Source organism: Leptodactylus fuscus, chromosome 1, assembly GCF_031893055.1.
Source record: "Leptodactylus fuscus isolate aLepFus1 chromosome 1, aLepFus1.hap2, whole genome shotgun sequence".
Classification (NCBI taxonomy): Eukaryota; Metazoa; Chordata; class Amphibia; order Anura; family Leptodactylidae; genus Leptodactylus; species Leptodactylus fuscus.
Window position 1 is genome coordinate 119,011,630 of NC_134265.1, and position 20,162 is coordinate 119,031,791.

General features: G+C 37.6%; 1 protein-coding gene across 1 annotated transcript; it reads right to left on the minus strand.

Moving 5' to 3' along the window:
- Positions 1-1,449: 1,449 nt before the first annotated feature.
- Positions 1,450-19,726, minus strand: CRYBA4 (crystallin beta A4). Its single transcript, XM_075276541.1, has 6 exons — positions 19,676-19,726; positions 13,306-13,356; positions 10,313-10,431; positions 6,924-7,065; positions 3,258-3,400; positions 1,450-1,676 (listed from the first exon to the last, which is right to left on the minus strand). Exons 2-6 carry the CDS (start codon positions 13,342-13,344, stop codon positions 1,529-1,531), a joined length of 591 nt encoding a protein of 196 aa, XP_075132642.1. The 5' UTR covers positions 13,345-13,356; positions 19,676-19,726; the 3' UTR covers positions 1,450-1,528.
- Between the last annotated feature and the right edge of the window lie 436 nt (positions 19,727-20,162).

Sequence of the window (20,162 nt, forward strand, 5' to 3'; positions counted from 1 at the left end):
ATTACATCATTGATAGATACTAGCAAGCTAAATTGACTCATCAAAAATAATGTCTATGGGCAGCTCTAGTTATGAGAAGATGCCTGACGGCTAGTTCTCTAAAAAAAGATGTCCAGAATTAAGGTTTTTATGGCTCATCCTTAAAATAAGTAATAAATATCTAATCCATGGGAGCCGATAGGAGCCCGTACTATACACAAATGCCCATCCACCAGTACTGCAGCTGTGTTCCTATTGAAGTCACTGGGAGCTGAATTGAAGTACTGGCACCCTGCCACTATACATAGGCAAGAGCCAATTGCTTCCAACCTAGTGTTGTTTATAGCATTGGAGCTAGAAAAGGCCCCATTGAGCTGAGCAGTTAACAATTGAAAATATTTATTTGGTTGCTGTGGGTAATATCAGTGTTTCTGACTCATTCACTATTGTACTATGTATATACTGGTGAAATAATGTACTAATGCAAGTCATGCAAGTTCTCTTTAGTATAATCTTGTGTTTTCACATTTCTGCACCTGAGCCTTGTCCTAAATATGTGGTTGTCATCTGTCAGTCCACAGAAAAATAGTTAGACAGTATTGCACTTTATGCATTATATTTACAATATATGACATATGGAAGTTTCTCAGTTTGCCGTTTAAGGTATCCCTATATATACAAATCCACATAGACAAGCTCAATAAAAAGTTCTACCATATAGCAGTTCTGCAAATATCATTTTGCCTGCACAAACTCAGTAGCATTTCCCTAAGAAGGTGTCAAAGATTTTCTCTTAATGATCCTTGACTAAGCTACACCCAACTATGTCACATTCCATTTATTGCTACTGCCTTTGGGCCACCCACACACCAGGCCCCTAATTCAATGGCAACCTTTGCCCTTATAGCTATACCACTATACTGCAGAGATTGGCTTTTTAAGTGTTATGGCACAATTTTTTATTCTCAGCCTGAAATGTTATAATGGCTGTAAACCATAAAAATTCTAAATGACTGGGATTACCCCTTTCTCTACCCATAGAGGAAAATTTGGCCTAAGCTAAACTTCCATTTAAACTCTAATTTTATGTATATTGTCTAAATGAGTATCTGAAATGTTGGTGCTTTTAGTTGGTATAGTCATATTTATTAAAATGCCCCTGAGATACGGAGACGATGCAGAGTCTCATCTGTGGTGCCAAACTGCTTGATTCCACTCAGGTTGGCCATTTTCATCTGTTGCCAAATGAGATTTTCAGACCATGAGAAGAGGAACGCGGCTGGCATAGGAATTATTTTTATTATTGTAGCTGTGCTAATGAGCCCGGCGCTATCAGCCAAGTGCCCCTTCCAATGCACTTCATTCACTACACCTCCCTTGTCACATACGCTGTGTACTTTGAATGTTCTCAGAAATCTTCCTTGGTTATTTCACTATACGAAACGTCCCCAATGAAAAGTCATGAATATGTCCAGTGATAAACAAAAATCTTTATTCTCTTTAAACCTCATGTCTCAGGATAAAATATGTGGTTGCATGTAAAAGATATTTACTGCTGGATTCTGCGGATGGATTGGATCTGGAAAGTTTGTGCATGGGATCCCCACTCCCTCCAGTGCTTGTACTCTCCTGAGTGGCGGTCACATTCCAGGATATACTGGAAGCCACGGTACCCTGGATACTGGTAGCACACCCAGCTGTAGACATACAGGAAAAAAAATATCTTCTAGTAACTAACCTATAGACTGTGGCACAATGACATTTATATTAACTTTTTCAACAATATTCAGTAACTCAAGGTGGTTGTTTGGGATAGCCCATTCTTAAATGTTCTATAAATACACATAAAGTAATAGATGTAACCATAGAAGAGACTAACTACAAAAACCTTTTCAGACTTCGGAGGACCTGGCACATGCATGCACTAAGAATCAAGAAGCAGCTTTATTTTTGGTGAACCCTTACGATAAAGCATTGTGCACAAATGAAAGCCCTTTCCTGTAATTGTTGCAGTCCACTTGGTAGCTAGGCAGCCACAGAGAATTTTCAAGAGTTTTTCCAATTTTGTATAAACAAAGCTTATTGACTATATCATAAAATTACACGGGTTGTCCAAGACTAAGTATTGATCACCATTTCTTTTGGGTATCCATTATGAGATTAGTTGGGGCTTTAATCGCAGCATCCCCATCGATCCACTGATACTCATACAGTATACAGAGTCAGAAGCAGACTGCTCTATACACTAGTAGTGTAGAGTAGTGGTCATGCAATGCTACTGCAGCTTGGCTCTAATTCTAATATTTCTCCCGTGCATCCCCCATACTCTGAAACTCCTTACCAAGACACATAAGACTGACCCCCACAATCACAGGCTTCAAGAAGGCCCTGAAGACTCACCTATTCAGGAAGGCCTACAACCTCCAATAACACTACTGGACTTTGCCGTGTTAACACAGGCCATGAAGGAATTAAAAGGAAAGGGGAACAGAGACTATACTTCTCGTGACTCGCTGCTCATGTAACTAAAAAAAATAATACGGGGAAATTTCTATATGGGAAGGATCATGGTGCTGCTCACAGAATACACAAAAGCTGATTGCATTAGCAAATGAAACAGCAATGTACCATAGATAAAGCTACTTGTAAGCTATTACTCTTCTTTATTAAATAATTGTATGTATATTTCGTATTCTGGTCATGTTTCTGTTACAGAAACATAATATGTATGTGAGAATGGCCCTTTTTGTGCTTTTTATTTAAATTTTTTCACTTTTCTCCAATTTTGTGCATTTTTAAAATATTTCTAATACATTCAAATCACCATTTAGCATCTTTGTTTTAGAACAGATCTGTATATGTCCCATCAGATTGGTTTGTGCACTATGTAGTGGGCATGCAATACTATTGCAATTCAGCTCTAGATCACTGATTGTTATGGGTGAAGGAGAAGTCGTATTGATGACCTAAGGATAGGCTCTGAACATATGTATATTTATAGCAAAAAATAATGCCACCTATTTTTTGTTATACTTATATTGGGTCTATTACCTGTACCCTGATAGATAGATAGATAGATAGATAGATAGATAGATAGATAGATAGATAGATGATATTATGTCTTGGACAACCCATTAAAATTGAACAGCATAAAAACAAAACATTTTTGAATAATAAAGCCAGAAAAAGATAATGATAGATAGATAGATAGATAGATAGATAGATAGATAGATAGGAGATAGATAGATAGATAGATAGATAGATAGATAGATACTTACGCGCCAGATTGGACACGGAAAGAGCCGACTTCATTGTTACACCAGCCCATGGCCTGAAGAGAGGGGTAATCATCACTTAGCTCTCCTTTCTTTCCAAGGAAGTTTTCCCTCTCAAAGATGCTCATCTTACAGTCACGGTGATTCTGTGGAAAGAACATACAGATGTATTGTTTTGTTCTGATTTATGTTTTTACTTTTTGGTTTGCTTATCAGTAATATATTTTGTTTATTTATAGTGTACTTAAAATTATTTAACAAAAACCTGTCCTCATAAAAATAGAGTCCAGTGTACCAGCATCATGTTATAGAGCAGGAGGAGCTCAGCAGATTGATATATAGTTGTGAGGGGAAAGATTCAGTGTAACTTGTCATTTTTTCATGTAAATCTTTGCATATTCTTGGTTTAAGAGTCCAGTGGGCAGTCGTATCAGTGACAGCTATATAGCTATGCATACTCATGCAGGGAGGATTTTACACTAACCATTGGATTCCTAAGTCTGGAATAAGCAGAGATTTCTTTGTAAATCTTTGTAAAGAATAATTGAGATACATGTGTTTATCACTGAAGTAAGCCTGCTACTGCTTTACCCACTTTCAGCACTTACATACATCATATTCATACAACAGTTATATAAACATCCTTGAAAACTGTAGCTGGGACAATGAAACCTGTGTAAGGTCAGAGCCCCACGTGGCGTAAGCACCGTGGTTTTCTTGCAAAGGAAACAACTGCAGCATTTTACATTCACAGCAAATTGATGGGATTCTAGCGAATCTCATCCCCACTTTGCAGTAAAATACGCGCAGCAGATATGCTGTGATTTCCAAAACCATTGCAGTTTTGGAAATCGCAGCATGTCAAATATACCTACAGAAATGTTAGCGGTTTCCCTTTAGGTATAACTGAAGTGAAAATCCGCACAGGAAACCTCTATAGGTTTTCTGTGCAAGGTGCTGAGGGATGAACCGCGATGTGTTGCTACCACGGTTATTCCCACAATGCCTTTTTTATGTGGGATGCCATGTGGGGCTTTAACCTAAAGAGGAAACTGTCTTTGCTGCTGATATCACCAATTACAGCACAGCTTTCATATTTCAAAAGCGTCAGTCACGACTGTCAACAGTCACTTTGTTGGCCGTAGCTTGAAGGGATGTGTTGCTGCCTGGAAACTGTTACTTAGGGCCAAAATTAAAAAAAGATAGAGATATCGAGGGACACCACACAATCAGTCCTGGCATCCATCTTATTGGGTAAGATATAGATTTAAAACATATCTCCTGTTAGTAAAAAGTATATCCAGTAAAAAAAAAAACAACAATTTATGCTGAAGAACATGGTTCAGTCCCCCACAGTCCCAATTACATTCTAGTTCATCTTCTGTGTTGTGCGACAAACAGGCCAAGATCGCCTTTGGGAGTTGCTACAAGAGTAGTGGATTGCAACAAGTTGACCAACAGAATGCATTGTGTTTGCATGGTGGATACTTTAATGACAAAAATTTAAGAAGCTGAAGGCTCAGTTCATTTGTAAGGAATGTTCATGAGCACAGAACAAGTTTATATACCTGAATGCAATACATCAATGTTCTTCACAAATATAGTTTCTTCTGTTCATCATTTCCAAAAAATGGATGATTTGGTGGTATAATTAATGAGCAGTGATGTATCATGTACTGTAGCCATGTTTACATAGAAATCAATACCCCTTCCCCAAACATTTAGTTTATTAATTGACAAGTATAGTTATTATAACCCCCATAAGACTGAAAACGTTATTTGATACTATGGTTTAACCCCTCAATCACAGCTAAAAGGCTTTTTGCAACTTTTCTTAGTATGCCTATAAAATGTCTTGCAGAGAGACTGATTTTGCAGCTACCTCTGGAATAGCAGTCGTGAATGCCAATGGATGAGAGCTACTGAACATTTTGGGTGCTCTTATTCATTTCAAGTGTGACAGATCCTGTGACAGTAAAATTTTACATGCAGTTGATTATCTAAACCGGACATATGACAATGAAGAGAGCTAACTTCTATTACAAGTACTGCTGTAAGTACATACATAACATTTTGTTCCAATGTTTGCTTATGCAAAGATGGTAATAATAATACAATAGCTTCTGTGAAATAATACACATAATAAGCTGCTGGATGAGCTAAATGAAATATCCTGTCCTTTACTGTACGCCCTCAGTATAAATGTTTACATATATTAGTAACAAGGACACAGTATGGTAGATTTATTAACAGTGGTGTTTCATGCACCAGTCTTCATAAATCAACCATGCCCTGCACCTGTCCTGGCCTTTATTAAGAGGTTCCAGCTTTTCAATAAATCAGGCACACATCCGCATTCCAGAATGGAGATATACGGAATTTAGGAACTGGCATAGATTTCTATTATAACTCACGCCAGAAATGTGGTGCATGAGGCACAGGAGCTTTGCAGAAATGGCTTTGCACCAAATGTGTGCTACAATATCATTGGCTACTCAAAAACTTCTGACCAGTCAGCATGGTTAATCAATAACAAATTACGAGTTCACAGAGACATTTCCATCATGCTATCAGGCATCGCCCATATCCTGCCTTGCTTCTACAGTGAGTGCAGAGGTGACCGAGCATGCACAACTCTCTATTCACTTCTATGAGAGTTCCAAACAGCCAAATCTCCCTGCAAGGCTACTCTTGGCACTTCCATGGAAGGAAATGGAGAGGGCTGCACATGCTCAGCCACTCCACTGTTCACTGCAACCATGAGACGGGAATACCCCTCTAGAACTATGAGCCAGATTCAGCATATGCCGTTGCATTGAGAAACATCACTGGATGCTGCCAAAGGTAACTATTTAGAAATCCTAGGATGTATGCCACAATGGAAGCAATAAGAAGGTGTGAACAGAGCCAACTCAGAAGTAGAAACCAATATAAAAGGATAAGGCCCCATGTAGCTGTTTCCCATAATTTTTTGCCACAATGTGTGAATGAGATTAAAAACATAATTTTTTTGATTCTTGCGGGCAGTGCATGGCAAGCACATGGACCCCATTATAGTCTATGGGGTCTGTGTGCTTTTACAGCACAGCGCTTGCAATTGATTTTGTATTCCATTCAGGAGGTCTCCATGCGGACTCTAACTAGACGGAATACATACGCAGATGTGAACCAACCCATAGCCTAAAATATGTCTTACATAGTCTATCCATATCATTTCTAATTTCAATACAACAGAAGAAATCTAATTTTGACTATTTTTTTTTTTTTTAGGATTATTGCATTATCTGCATCCTCCAGGCCAGGTTGGCACACTCTTATTTTTTATTTTATATGATTTAGAAGGACAAGAGAAGAGAATTCATTTCTGCCATAGAAGGTTTTACAGGAGTACAAGTAATATAAACAGATTTCGCTCTAACCCTCTCACAAGGAAACAGTGGATAAGAATAGTGATGAAAATCAACAAAATATAAGTTATCACCTTACTATGTTACTATTGCACCTATAGTAGGAAAGCAAATAAATCGTAGACGCTTGAGGGTTAAGACTAGTGTCCTTTAACTGTAATGTTATTCATAGCCCATTATAATTGGGCATCCTAAACAGCGTCTCGTAAGTGAAAACAATTATCACACGCTCCCAGTAGGGCGCTATGTAATCTATACTTACAGCACAGGCAATTGGTCGGAAGGAGGTCATTCTCTCAACATGGTAAGCATTGCTGCCACTCCAGGCCTCCCAGCGGGGGTACTCGCCTCTTTCCAGGACAAACTGCTGACCTTGGAATCCTAAGTGCTCATATCCAACCCAGCTATGGGAATATAACAGACAGTAGTTTTACTGCAAGTTTAAGCAGAATTGAATGCCAATAGCAAAGGCATGTCATCCAAGAAACACCTAATTTTTATTACTGCTCTAATACTTATATTTGCCTGTGTCTCAAAATAAAATAATCGCAAATATGAAATAGTATATACGCCTGTATAACGTTGTATCTGCAATTCCGTGCAGTAGTAATGTTTATGTGGTAGTTAAAGTACATCGGCTGTGAGATACAGTAAGAGAAAAGATTAAGCCATGAAAAATGACAGTCCTTATGTCCTATCATAGAGGTGCAGAGTTCTGGAGCAAGGGATGCGATTTGGTGCTATAAAATTAATCTATACAACCTAAAGATGCATTACATTTATTACCTAGCATAAGCCACAAATCTTAAAGTATTTTGAGACTGCCTAGTCTAAATTTACACTATTAGAAAAGATTAATAAATCTGGCCTCAAGTTCTATGTCCTTCGACCCTTTTCTTTTTGTGTATTTTAGGGTGAAGCCCCATGGTGCAAAAACGCAGCCTTTTTTTTTTTTTTTTTTTTTTTTTTTTTTTTTTTTGCTTCAAACTTCAATACCTGCAAAGTGGATGGGATTCTGGCTAATCCCATCCACACATTGCAGAAACTAATGTGCAGCGGAAAGCTGTGTTTTCAAAAACTTTAGCGTTTTTAAAAATCGCAGCTTACCAATTATACCTGCAGAAATGATGGCATTTTTCATATAGGTATAATAGGGGCAGAAAGTCTGCAGAGACAAAATCTGCAAATTTTCTGAGAAAAATGCTGCGGAAAAAAACTGCAATGTGTTTCCAGAGCGTTTTTTTTTTTTTTTTTTGCTGCAGCTCACTACGTGGGTCCTTAGCTTAAACAAGTTTTTCCATGCAAAAACTATGAATGACATATCCTAAGGATAGGTCACTAATATCAGAATGGTAGTGGTCTGACACCTGGCACCCCTATCGATTATTCATGCCGATACATAGAAAATGGAGCAAGAAGCAGACAGCGCTCTACTCTGTGTAGTGGTTATTCCTGGTACTGCAGATCAGCTCCTATTCAATTAGCTATAGAGGACCAATCCTTAGGATTGATCATCAATATTTTTAGCCCAGAAAATCACTTTAGGCTATGGCCCCATGTTGCAGAAATGCAATGTCTCTGGCTGTAGAAAAAAATGCTGCATTTTACAGTATCAGCATAGTTTATGAAAATTGCAGCATGTCAATTTTAGCTGTGGAAAACACAAGCATTTTTCCTATAGATTTAATAAAAGAAGAAAAAACAAAGCACCAATGCAGTGAAAAACGCTGAAGAAAAAAATAAAGGTAATGCGTGTCTGCATAGGGCTTTAGCCTTAACGTGAATTCTGTTGCCCTATCTGAGAGCAAGATATGATAGCATAAAAACAATGTAAATCCTGTAAGGGCTCCTAGGACAGACAGTAACCCTTTGTTGACATCTGCATTTGGATTCCGTCCGGGGGAGTCCTCACTCCCCATGGGACCCCCCCCCCCTCCCGTATGGAATACCAAATGCAATTGCAAGCACTGTGCAGTAAAAGCACACGGACCCCATAGACTATAAAGGGGTCCATGTGCTTGCCGCCAGATCTCTTTAGGGATCTTGCGGACAGGAAAGTTTTTCCCAATCTACTTTCCTTTCCACATGATTCATGCGGGCGGCAAGAACATGGACCCCATTATAGTCTATGGGGTCCGTGTGCTTTTACAGCACAGCGCTTGCAATTGCGTCTAGTATTCCGTTCAGGGGGTCCCCTTGCGGACTCTCCCAGACGGAATCCAAACGCAGATGTGAACAGGACATATGACTCAATGCACATGAATGTGGTGCAATAACATAAGTTTTTGATGGCCGTCTTGCACCCGAGGGGTGGCTGTTTTCATGGATCTTCCATCTCTTGGCTAGTTTTCACTGTTGTGTCAATCCAGGAGTCCTGCTTACTACACTCGATTTAGTTAAAAAGAGAGAAAGTTTAAGACTTATAATACCTAGCAGAGAATTTTGGAGGATGTTGCCTTCAAACATGTTTTACATAAAATATTTGCATTTGAAATAAGTTTAAAATTATACTATGGAAATATTCTTGTAACCTTATGTATTATATCATTATATTATGTATTTGCCTTCCCCACATTCATCAGCGTCAGACAACACACAAAAACATTGCATATGTAAATAATGCTATTTGTATATACATAACAGCAATGTCTGGGTTTCAGTACTCATTTACAGAGCACTTGAGAACGTAGCCAAAATCTAGTTATGGTTTCTATATTCTGTTTAGTGCATTCATTGTCACATAGCTTTAGTATTGTATAGATATTGCAAAAATCAAATATGCTTGCAAAATTGTAATATTGTCTGACCAAACTCATTTTTTGACTGCAGCTCATTGTTCTTATCTTAAGGCCTGTAATAGAGCTGCCATGAAGAGGCACAGGAAGATTTAGAAATATGACAGAAAGAAAATTGTTACATGTTAAATGTTCGGCACAACATAAAAAATACTGAAAAGGAATACTCACCTCCATCGTTCCCCTGCTGCTCACATTCTAATGACTGGGTTTTTTTGCACTGTTTTATGGGAGATTCTATACATTGATCTTGTGGCTGGTCAGAAACCCTCCCCCCACAAAAAAAAAAAAAAAAAAAATGTTTTTTTTTTTTTTTGCTGACTTGAGTATAAGCCGATGGGGGCTTTTTCAGCACAAAAACTGGGCTGAAAAATTTGGCTTATACTCGAGTATATACGGTATGTAATATATCTTATTGAGGAAATCTGCTTCCCTCTCCATTTATTAGGCTGCTGTTGTACTCTTTATCTTCACACAGGCTGCTTGTTCTACATAATATTTGTATCCAGCTCACACACAGAAGTTATGGAAAGAGAAAACGGAAGAAGATGCTGTTAATAGATTTATTGCCTCACACTGTGCACTGGTAGACAGTGTAGAAGCTGTAGTTATTTGTGTTTACTCCTCACCTCTCCATTGACTCATATGTTAAAAGTAACTCAGTTTTATTAATGGAGAAGGAAGCATGCTTCTTATATAAGATACAGTATATATATATATATATATATATATATATATATATATTCACCTGTACTATTCATTTATGAAACGTTATTTTATAATTGGATGAATTCTTTACCTGTTAACCTTTAACACTTCTAAAAACAGCCCCCCCCCCATCTTTGTTGATACTTACGCCCCACTCTCTATTTTAAATGAGCGAACAGTTTCAAATCCAGATTCCATGATATTGTAACACTCAGATGTAAACTCATGTCTGCGACCCTGGAAACATTCTTCGTCCCAGACAATTATCTGAAAGGAAAGTAAAAAGAAACAGATCAGGCAAGGGCATGGATATAGGCATTAATATGGCCAGATAAATGACATTGGGGAAAGTATGGAAGATTTCCCCATAGATTCCTAAATGGCGGAAGAGAAAACATCACTCCAGCAGATGACACACTTCACTACTATACCCGTGTCCAATTATGCCTCATGTCTTCATAGATCTGGAGGGTAATTTGGGCTATCAGCTCTCTTCAAGTGATCACAGGACATTTATTGAGCAGAACATCATGCTTTTAGAGGTATAAATCTGACTCCAACCTCTGGGAATAGATGTCTGCGTAAAATGATGGTTTACAGCTGGCTACTTATCACAATCTTGGTGAGCATGAATTATGGATAATGCTTGTTGACCCACTTATAATGGTTATGAGATTTTGTGGTCATTTGTCATATCAAAAGTACAGTCAGGAAAATCAAATATTAGAATATCTATGGAATAACATCCTACGCTGTCCTTGTTTACCCCCTAAAGTGTATGCAGTCGTGGTGCAATCTATGCATAGAAGTAGCTTCATGATACATTGCATGATTTATCCGGCACTGAGCCCTAGCATGTATTGCATTTACAACACTGGATGCTACTGAAGTCAGTGTACTCTAGTAATAGACACACTCATTACATTTTAGCTGATCATCTCTAATGTAACCAATGCACTGTATTCAGGGAGAGTAAGGTTTCTTTCTACCTTATATTATATTACAGTACCTGCAACCCCAGCTCCAAAGGAAACTGTATTCTGATAGTAAAGGCAAATGCTCACATAGTGGGGCTGCTGAAAATCCACACAGAAATTAAGCAAATGCTTACAGTACAATATATGTAGATAAAGTTCAAGAAAAATCTCATTTAATGTTATTGAAAATGTATACACAGAAATGTAACTGTATTGCAGATTATTAAATGCAAGTATTTAGTGGAGTCAACACTGCTACCAATTCCAACGTTACATATATGGATTTGACGTGGATTTGTGCAGAAATCTGTAGCTAGTTTTGAGGAGGAATAATTCACTGCATGTTCACATACCCTAAAGGTCATATACTTTATATAACTGCAAATAAACTGTCAGCTATTCCTTCCAACCCATATAATACTCATTCAGACTTATATCGACCTAGTGTGTAGAAAGTAAAATATCCTTTGCCAGACAATTTTGACAGCTGCTTATCTGCTGTGACTGGAAAAGATTGGGCATAGTGAAATCTGTATTGATCTGCCATCAGGTAAGAATCATCACACATAAGTTTGTTGCCTAGTCCTACTAAAATTGGCAGTTCCAGCCTAAGTTCACCTAAATTGTAAGAGCACCGTAAAACATGGGTCATTATGAATTTAGGTTTGGATATGAGTGGCCTATATACTTGTTGTGGATATGGATCATCAAAAGTAAAAAAAAAAGTAAAACAATGTACTACATACTTTACTCAGCTATACTTATAAACTGCAGTGTTACTCAGAGGTGATCGTACACTCAGAACTAATTCACATGGACATATCTTTAATCCAAGTGCTGTCTACAATAGACTGCTCAGGCACAGCACATGGACCAACAGCAGTGAATGTGTTAATAATTGTCTCTAACAATTGCCAAGTACATCTCCTAAAAGTAAACTCAAGGCAATGCTGAAACAAGGTCCTCTCTTCAGATTCGCAATATACATAAGTATATAACACTAGGTGTAAGCACAGGACACTACTATACAATGAGTACTGTCAGTGTACAATTATCCAATCACTCGGAATCAATAGTTTAAGAACAGTTTATGAGTCTTACAGTCATGAGAAAAACATAGTATACCCTCTATTACTTATCATAAAAAGCATTCACCCCGGTGTCAGGTTCAAGTTCATTACAGTACAATTAGAAAAAAGACTGAACAAGTCTGGCTTGTCTGGAAGGGTTGACAAGTGACCAAAGTGCAGATGTTGAGTTGTATTGCACAGCGCCGCATGTGTAAGACACCTCATACCAACTGTCAAGCATGGTGGTGGTGGAGGGTGAATATATGGTCTTGTTTAGGGGCTACTGAACATGGGCACCTTGTGTCAAATATGGGGCAATCAAGCTGCTAAGGCCTCGGCTGAAACTGGGTCTTACAACCGACATTGATCCCAAGCACATCAACAAGTCTATGACAATGGATGAGAAAGAAAAGAATCAAGGTGTTACAATGGCTCAGTCAAAGTCTAGAACTCAACCCATGTGAACTGCTGTGATTCGACATTAAGATTTCTGTACATAAATAAATGACCACAAACCTCAACAAACTGAAGCAACATTGTAAAGAATGGGCCAATATTCCTTCAGAACAGTATGAGAAACTGATAAAGTCATACAGAAAACCATTACTTCAAGTTATTTCTGCCAAAGGCGGTTCTATAACTATTGCTTCAGGGGGTGTACTTAGTTTTTCACAAATGGCTTTTCCATTTTGGCTTCATTTTTATTAAATAATGAAGCGGTGGATTTTGCATTGCTGATCAATGAGATGTTAATTTTATCTAATTTTAAATTTTTTGATATCCTGATACATAAAACCAAATTTAAAAAGGTTGGACTTTATTTTTCTCGTGACTGAATGAGGTACTTTGGTTAACATACAAAAATAATATTTATGCACATTGGCTATCCATATAGCCAAAATGCAAGTACACAGGCCCTGCCAATATGGGTTGCACATCCCTCCTTTCCCAAAAAAATAAATCGTATTTCAATAGGGAATGTATTGCACCACACAAGTATCCTGCCTATAAATTCTATTTCTTGGGTAACACCAACCTTTTACCAATAAAATTAGGACACACTACATTAGACATATTTGAAGCAAAATCATTACCTTCCAATGTCCAGCAAATTTAGTACAATGTTGAGTCATATTGGCTCTTTCCTGTAGAAATAGACAACATTTACAGAGTTTAATAATGTTTATAATCCAGTGTCATCTAATAAATGGTCCATAGCAGGGCATGACAGATGGCTTTATCGTAGGATATCGCCTACTGATTGTATCCCTTTAATAATGATGTTCTCTCTTGGTTCTAAATCAATTAAATGAATTAATGAATAAGAGGCTTTTGTTTGCCCAGTGTCTTCTGAGAGTGCTCAGTTAATGTTGCTTGCATTGGAAAGTGTTCAGAGGGTATCCCGGATGACTGCACTTAAGAGCGTACTTGGGATGCCAGCCACTGCATTAAATAATCAATCTGGCATTACTGTTCCTTCTTGTGTCTCAGGGCAAATAAAACTGGAAACATTTATTCTCACCAAAAGAACTTTGTAGGGACCAGATGGCATAGATAGATAAATAGATAGATAGATAGATAGATAGGCAGATAGGAGATAGATAGATAGATAGATAGATAGATAGATAGATAGATAGGAGATAGATAGATGATAGATAGGAGATAGATAGATAGATAGATAGATAGATAGATAGATAGATAGATAGATAGATAGATAGGAGATAGATAGATAGATAGATAGATAGATAGATAGGAGATAGATAGATAGATAGATAGATAGATAGATAGATAGATAGATAGGAGATAGATAGATAGATAGATAGATAGATAGATAGATAGATAGATAGATAATAGATAGATAGATAGATAGATAGATAGATAGATAGATAGATAGATAGATATGCTATATGCTTGGAAACATGGAATATAACTTTCACTCTACATACACTATTATGATATCACTGCACCTCTTTATTGTCTTGAGACTAATACATGGGCACAAATGTTTTATAGGGGTTGCACAGATTAAGAAAAAAATGAGAGGTTTCTTGTACAGAACAAAGATTGATCTTCTCATGACTCACTGCTCATGTAACTAAACAAATACCAGATCTGTGAATATTGCGGGGACTTTATTTACGGGAAGGATCATGGTGCTGCTCACAGAATACACAAAAGCTGATTGTATTAGGAAATGAAACAGCAATGTACCATAGATAAAGCTACTTGTAAGCAATTACTCTTCTTTATTAAATCATTGTATGCATGCTATTTTAGATTCTGTTCATGTCCCTGTTATAGAAACATAATATGTATATAATATGTATGGGGAAAAGCTGTATATTTGATTACTTCACATTTTTAAGAATATTTATAATATATTTCAAATGTCCAATTAGCATCTTGGTTTTAGAATAGATCTTTCTATATTTAGTCTGTTTTGTACATTCCCAAATTCTATAGGAAACTAATATTTCCCCCATTACCTATAGATTATACTGAAGGGTAGGTGTAGAAAACTGCAGTAAAGTAAGAATGCTTTCAAAAATAGAAGTGTTAATAGTTTATTTTAGTCAATTAATAGTATATTTTTGTCAATAAACAAAAGAATTTAATCTGTTTTGAAGGCAAAGCATGGAAGCCATACACCTAATTTTGTGAAATATACCATTAACACCTCTATTTCTGAAAACATTCTTATTTTCCAGCATTTTTTTACACCTACCTAAAACTTTTGCCCAGTATTGTATGGCATAGGTGCAACATAGGTAGCTGCCATGGGGCCCTTAAGGAAGGAGCCCCTAGCTGAGGTCTCCAATAGATGACAAGAACTTAAAGGGGTTATTAAGTTTCTAATATTGATGGCCTATCCTTAGGGTATATTACTTCCCTGTATATCTGCTATACCAGTGCAGGGGTGTTTCCTAGTAATCACATGGAATGATCCAGCGTCGACCAGGGAGTATATAAAACGTAACTTTTATTCTTTTCTTTAAAAAGATGCTGTGAAGAAGGAACTAGTGTTCCGAAACATGTAGCCACTATATGTCACTACATCTTGAACCGCAATGATTGTTACTATGTAACTCCTTTTTAAAGAAAATAATAAAAGTTACGTTTTCTATACTCCCTGGTCGACGCTGGATCATTCCATGTGATATCTTTATCAGTTGGCTGAAGTCTCCAAGCTATCCGGGCTTCTCAGGAGGCGTTCTCAGGATACAAGGGTGAGCTGGATACATTGCTTTACGTTTGTGGTTTCCTAGTAATATTTACATGTCAGGAGCCATGCTACTCACTAGCTGTACATAAGAAGCCACAGGATTAAGTACTGCTTAACACATTAGGTATCCCCACATCCAAAAATGCTCACATTAGAATACTAAATTATCTGCCCCATTTGGTGAATTCTATAGCTGATAAAAAAAAAACAACATATTGCTGATTTTTGCAATCAAAACATCAGACCAAAATAGTATAAATAAAATTTAAAACATGCCCAATTAAAAAATAAGCTTTCCACATCTCTGTACATGGAAATGTACAAAACTTACTGGTATCAGAATACAGCGACTCAAAGAAGTTTTTAATTTCTTGGAAAGGAGTTAAAACTTAACAAAAAACTATTTAAATTTGGTATCAATGTCGGGGGCAACATGGTGGCTCAGTGGTTAACACTGTAGCCTTGCAGTGCTGGAGTCCTGGGTTTGAATCCTGCCTTGGGCAACATCTGCAAGGAGTTTGTATGTTCTCCCTCGTGTTCGCGTGGATTTCCTCCCATTCTACAAAGACATACTGATAGAAAAAAAAAAAGTACATTGTGATCCCTATATGGGGCTCACAATCTACATAAAACAAATAAATTTGGTATCGCTGTGTTCATATCAACCTGCAGTATAAAGGTAATGGTGAATGCTGTAAAAACAATTCAGAATTTTGTTCCTGCTTTCCAGGACATCATATGGAATATTAAATATTACCAGCAATTAAATACAATTATTCCCCACAAAATGGGCCCTCAAAAAAGGTTGGGTCTTGTACACTTTTAGGGTTATTTTATATCTATTATTGCCTAAAAAAAACCTAAAAAATAATTAAAGATTTACCTTTGTTTCCATCCTTAACTTGCTGTCATATAATACAGGCTGTTCTGTTCCCTTTTCAGAGAGCATGTTGTGTGATGTTATCTGTGTTCTCCTGAAGGCTCTATCAGACCAGCCCATTTAACCTCAAATTGTTGGGAACAAATACTCATTCCATGCATTTGTTAGCCACAATTGGCTTGTCTAATAGTGCCAACAATCGCCCAATGAATGCTTGTACATCGGTGAGCGGCTGATTTCAGTATGTCAGAAAATTATCGTCCAACAACAGCACATCGCCTTTACTAATAAGGCTCTGTTGCCTATGGCCAATGAAAGTATATACTGGGGAAGGAAGGCTTCAGCGATCATCCCCCCTTTATGTCCTCTGCATCAGCTTGCACAATGAGGCCAATGCAGAAAGAGCACCGACTGGCACATTTGGTAGCCGATGAGCGTTCATTTAGATGTATTGCCCGGTATTATAGTACCTTAAGTGCAAACACTCATTTAGGCTGAAATCTTATGAAATGGAGAACATTTCAGATTACACAAATGTTTATTAGCAGCTAGGTGAACAAAAATAAGAGTCCTAGAACAAGCAATCAGACGGACCTTTCTGAAAATGGGACAGCTTGTATTACATGACAAGTGAAGGTGGCCCAAAGGAAAGCACTTTTTAATAAAAAAAAAATATATATATTTCTTAGGCAATAATAAGTGCATTACAGAAAAAGGCCTAAAGGTACACATAAGCTTTAAAACGTTAGCTTATCTTTACAGTAGTTTATGGCTATGCACTAAGCAGTAACAATCTAATAGGACAGAAGAAGGTGCTAAGACCATAGTTATAGGTAGCTAGTAAATAATACCATTTGTTTACTGACTGTCAAAGACAAAGACGTAACTGTACGTCATGGGTCGCATGGGGATGTATAGAGCGAGCTCACACGCTGAGCTCGCTCCATACACGGCAGATGCCGGCTGTATAATACAGCCAGGACCTGCCAATAACAGCAGCGGTCGGTGCCCGAGCCGATCGCTGCTGTTAACCCTTTACGCACTGCGGTCAAACGCGACCGCAGCGTGTAAACAGCGCAGGCGGCATGGGCGCCGCCATGTTTCCCCGATCGCCGCCCTCCTTAACGTCACATGAGGGCGGTGATCGGTTGCTATGACAGCCGGAAGCCTATTGAAGGCTTCCAGGCTTGTCTCTGCCCGAGATCTATTAGACAATGCCAGAGGCATCGTCTAATAGAAGTGCTGGGATTCTGCTATTCACTGCAGTACTGTAGTATTGCAGTGAATAGTATCAGCGATCAGACCCCCTAGGTTTCAAGGTACCTAAGGGGTCTGATCATAAATGTAACAGAAGAAAAAAAAAAAGTTTTTAAAAGTATTAAAAAAATAAAAAAAATATAAAAGTTCAAATCACCCCCCTTTCCCTAGATTAGCTATAAAAGTAATTAAAGAACATTAAACATAAACATATTAGGTATCCCCGCGCTCCAAAATGCCCGAACTATTAGAATATTAAAACATTTATCCCGTACTGCGAACGGCGTAGCGGCAAAAAAAATAAAAACAGCCAAAAAGCGTTTTTTTCAACACTTTGCCTCCTATAAAAAATTGAATAAAAAGTGATCAAACCATCAGATCTTTCCCCAAATGGTATCAATAGAAACGTCATCTTGTCCCGCATAAAAAGACACCACAACCAGCTCCATACATGTAAATATGAAAAAGTTACAGGTGTTAGAACATGATGACACAAAATTTTTTTTCTATTTTGCAAAGTTTATCATTTTTTTAAAAGTATCAAAACATTTCAAATACTATATAAATTTGGTATCACCGCGTTCGTACTGAGACGTAGAACACAGGTAACATGTCATTTGTACCAAACAGTGAACGCTGTAAAAATTAAACCCATAAGAAAATGGCGCAAATGCATTTTTTCTCCAATTGCACCTCATTCTGAATTTTTTTTCCAGCTTCCCAGTACATTGCACAGCATATTGAATGATGCCATTACAAAGTACAATTTGTCCCGCAAACAATAAGCCATCATGTGACTCTGTGAACTGAAAAATGAAAAAGTTATGGCTCTTGAAATGTGAGGAGGGAAAAACGAAAATGCGAAACCAAAAAATGGCCTGGTCCTTAAGGGGTTAAAGCATTACAGGTCTTGTTGTAGTTTGTAGATATATGACTATTACTTCATCATTTATCAGTGTTGGGCCTGGATTAGATAGCAGATAACCCAGCTTTTTTAAATGTTACACACGTCCTTGATGTATAAGTGCTGCATGTATCCTGACTGAAGCTATAAAATCATGGAGAAACTCATATTTTAAGCACTTGACAGATCCATTGCTGTAAGTACATTCTGTCATCTGTACTTGGGCAAATTTGGCTATTCCTCATGTCAAAATGTTTGTCTGGGCTCTGTAATTTGACTGGCTTGCGAACGTGATTGATATACCAATGCATGTGCCCTAAAGAACTGACTTACAATGGATACAACTGCAAACATTGCCTGATGCCAGTTTTATGTCTGTATGTTATTTTACAAAATTGGTTTGCGATGTTACTACTATTCATTTTTTTAGCCTCACTGCTGGTCAAAGGGTAAGTGTCTGGATAATCTACAGGCAAACAAGAAAGGCTTTTAGGATGTTTGCATGACATTGTTTTACCATTTCTGTAGCAACATTAATACAATAGTAATTTTTCAGTTTTTTTTCTCAATGTTGGTAAAAGTAAAAGTTGCCTGCCGGTGGACGGATTTGACCTGATGCAGTCATTGCCATACACATTTAGCAGTAGTAAGCAATGTGTTCCAAATGTATATCTTATATTTGATTAATGCCATAGACACCAGCGTACAGAGTTCTCTATGGTCTATTTCTGAGTATTGTCTGGTGGTCGTGCTATCCTCCAAGCTCATAACGCAATGACTCTTTATAGGGTATTTGTTTGACTAGGTTCTGCTAAATATGTTATCCCTAAGAATACCTACATAAAAAGTTGAGCAATTGTGCCTCTAGATTTTAAGGACACGTTGATCCAGGGTTTTTATACTGACTACCAGATTGGAATCGGGAAGTAATTTTTTCCCCTGAAATGGGGCAATTGGGTTTTTTTGCCTTCCCCTGGATCAACACTGTAGGGGATTATAGGGTTATAGATTGGATTTGATGGCCTGATGTCTTCATCCAACCTCATCTACTATGGAACTATGCCTTACTTTTTAATTAGACTAAAGAAGACTGGAAGAGAAGCCTAGCTACTTCAACCTTATGAGCAATAGTAGTGTGGCCCAAATAAGTCTTACCGGTGAGAAAAATCTAGTTTATTATCATGAGTATAAAGACCTTACCTTCCGCGATCGAGCAGCTGAGAGTCCAGAGGCAACATGACGACTGGAATATCTGCTGGGGTTTATATAGCCTGCCGAATGAGCCACAGACAGATAGAGGCAGCTTTACTGGAATTCCTCAGTCAGCACAAGCGCGGAGGCCTCATTCAGGAGTTTTGTGGCCTGAACAATAAGTATAATCTATAGAGGAGATGGTAATGTATAGAAATGCTAGCACATCAGGATTTACGTTAACAGGACCTATATGTTGTGCAACAACATAATCGGATATCATTTCAACATATGTATTTTAAATTCTGCCGTATATTATACAATTTTACCAGACACTGCAGTACAAGCACAGCCGAGCATAAAGACACATTAGGATTTCTAGACGATATATTAATGCTCTTAGCAATGGGAACTTTTTCCTTTTTGGAAACTTACTCTGTATTACAGACAATGTATCCTGTACCTGTGAATGTAACAAATATTTTATATGGTATGA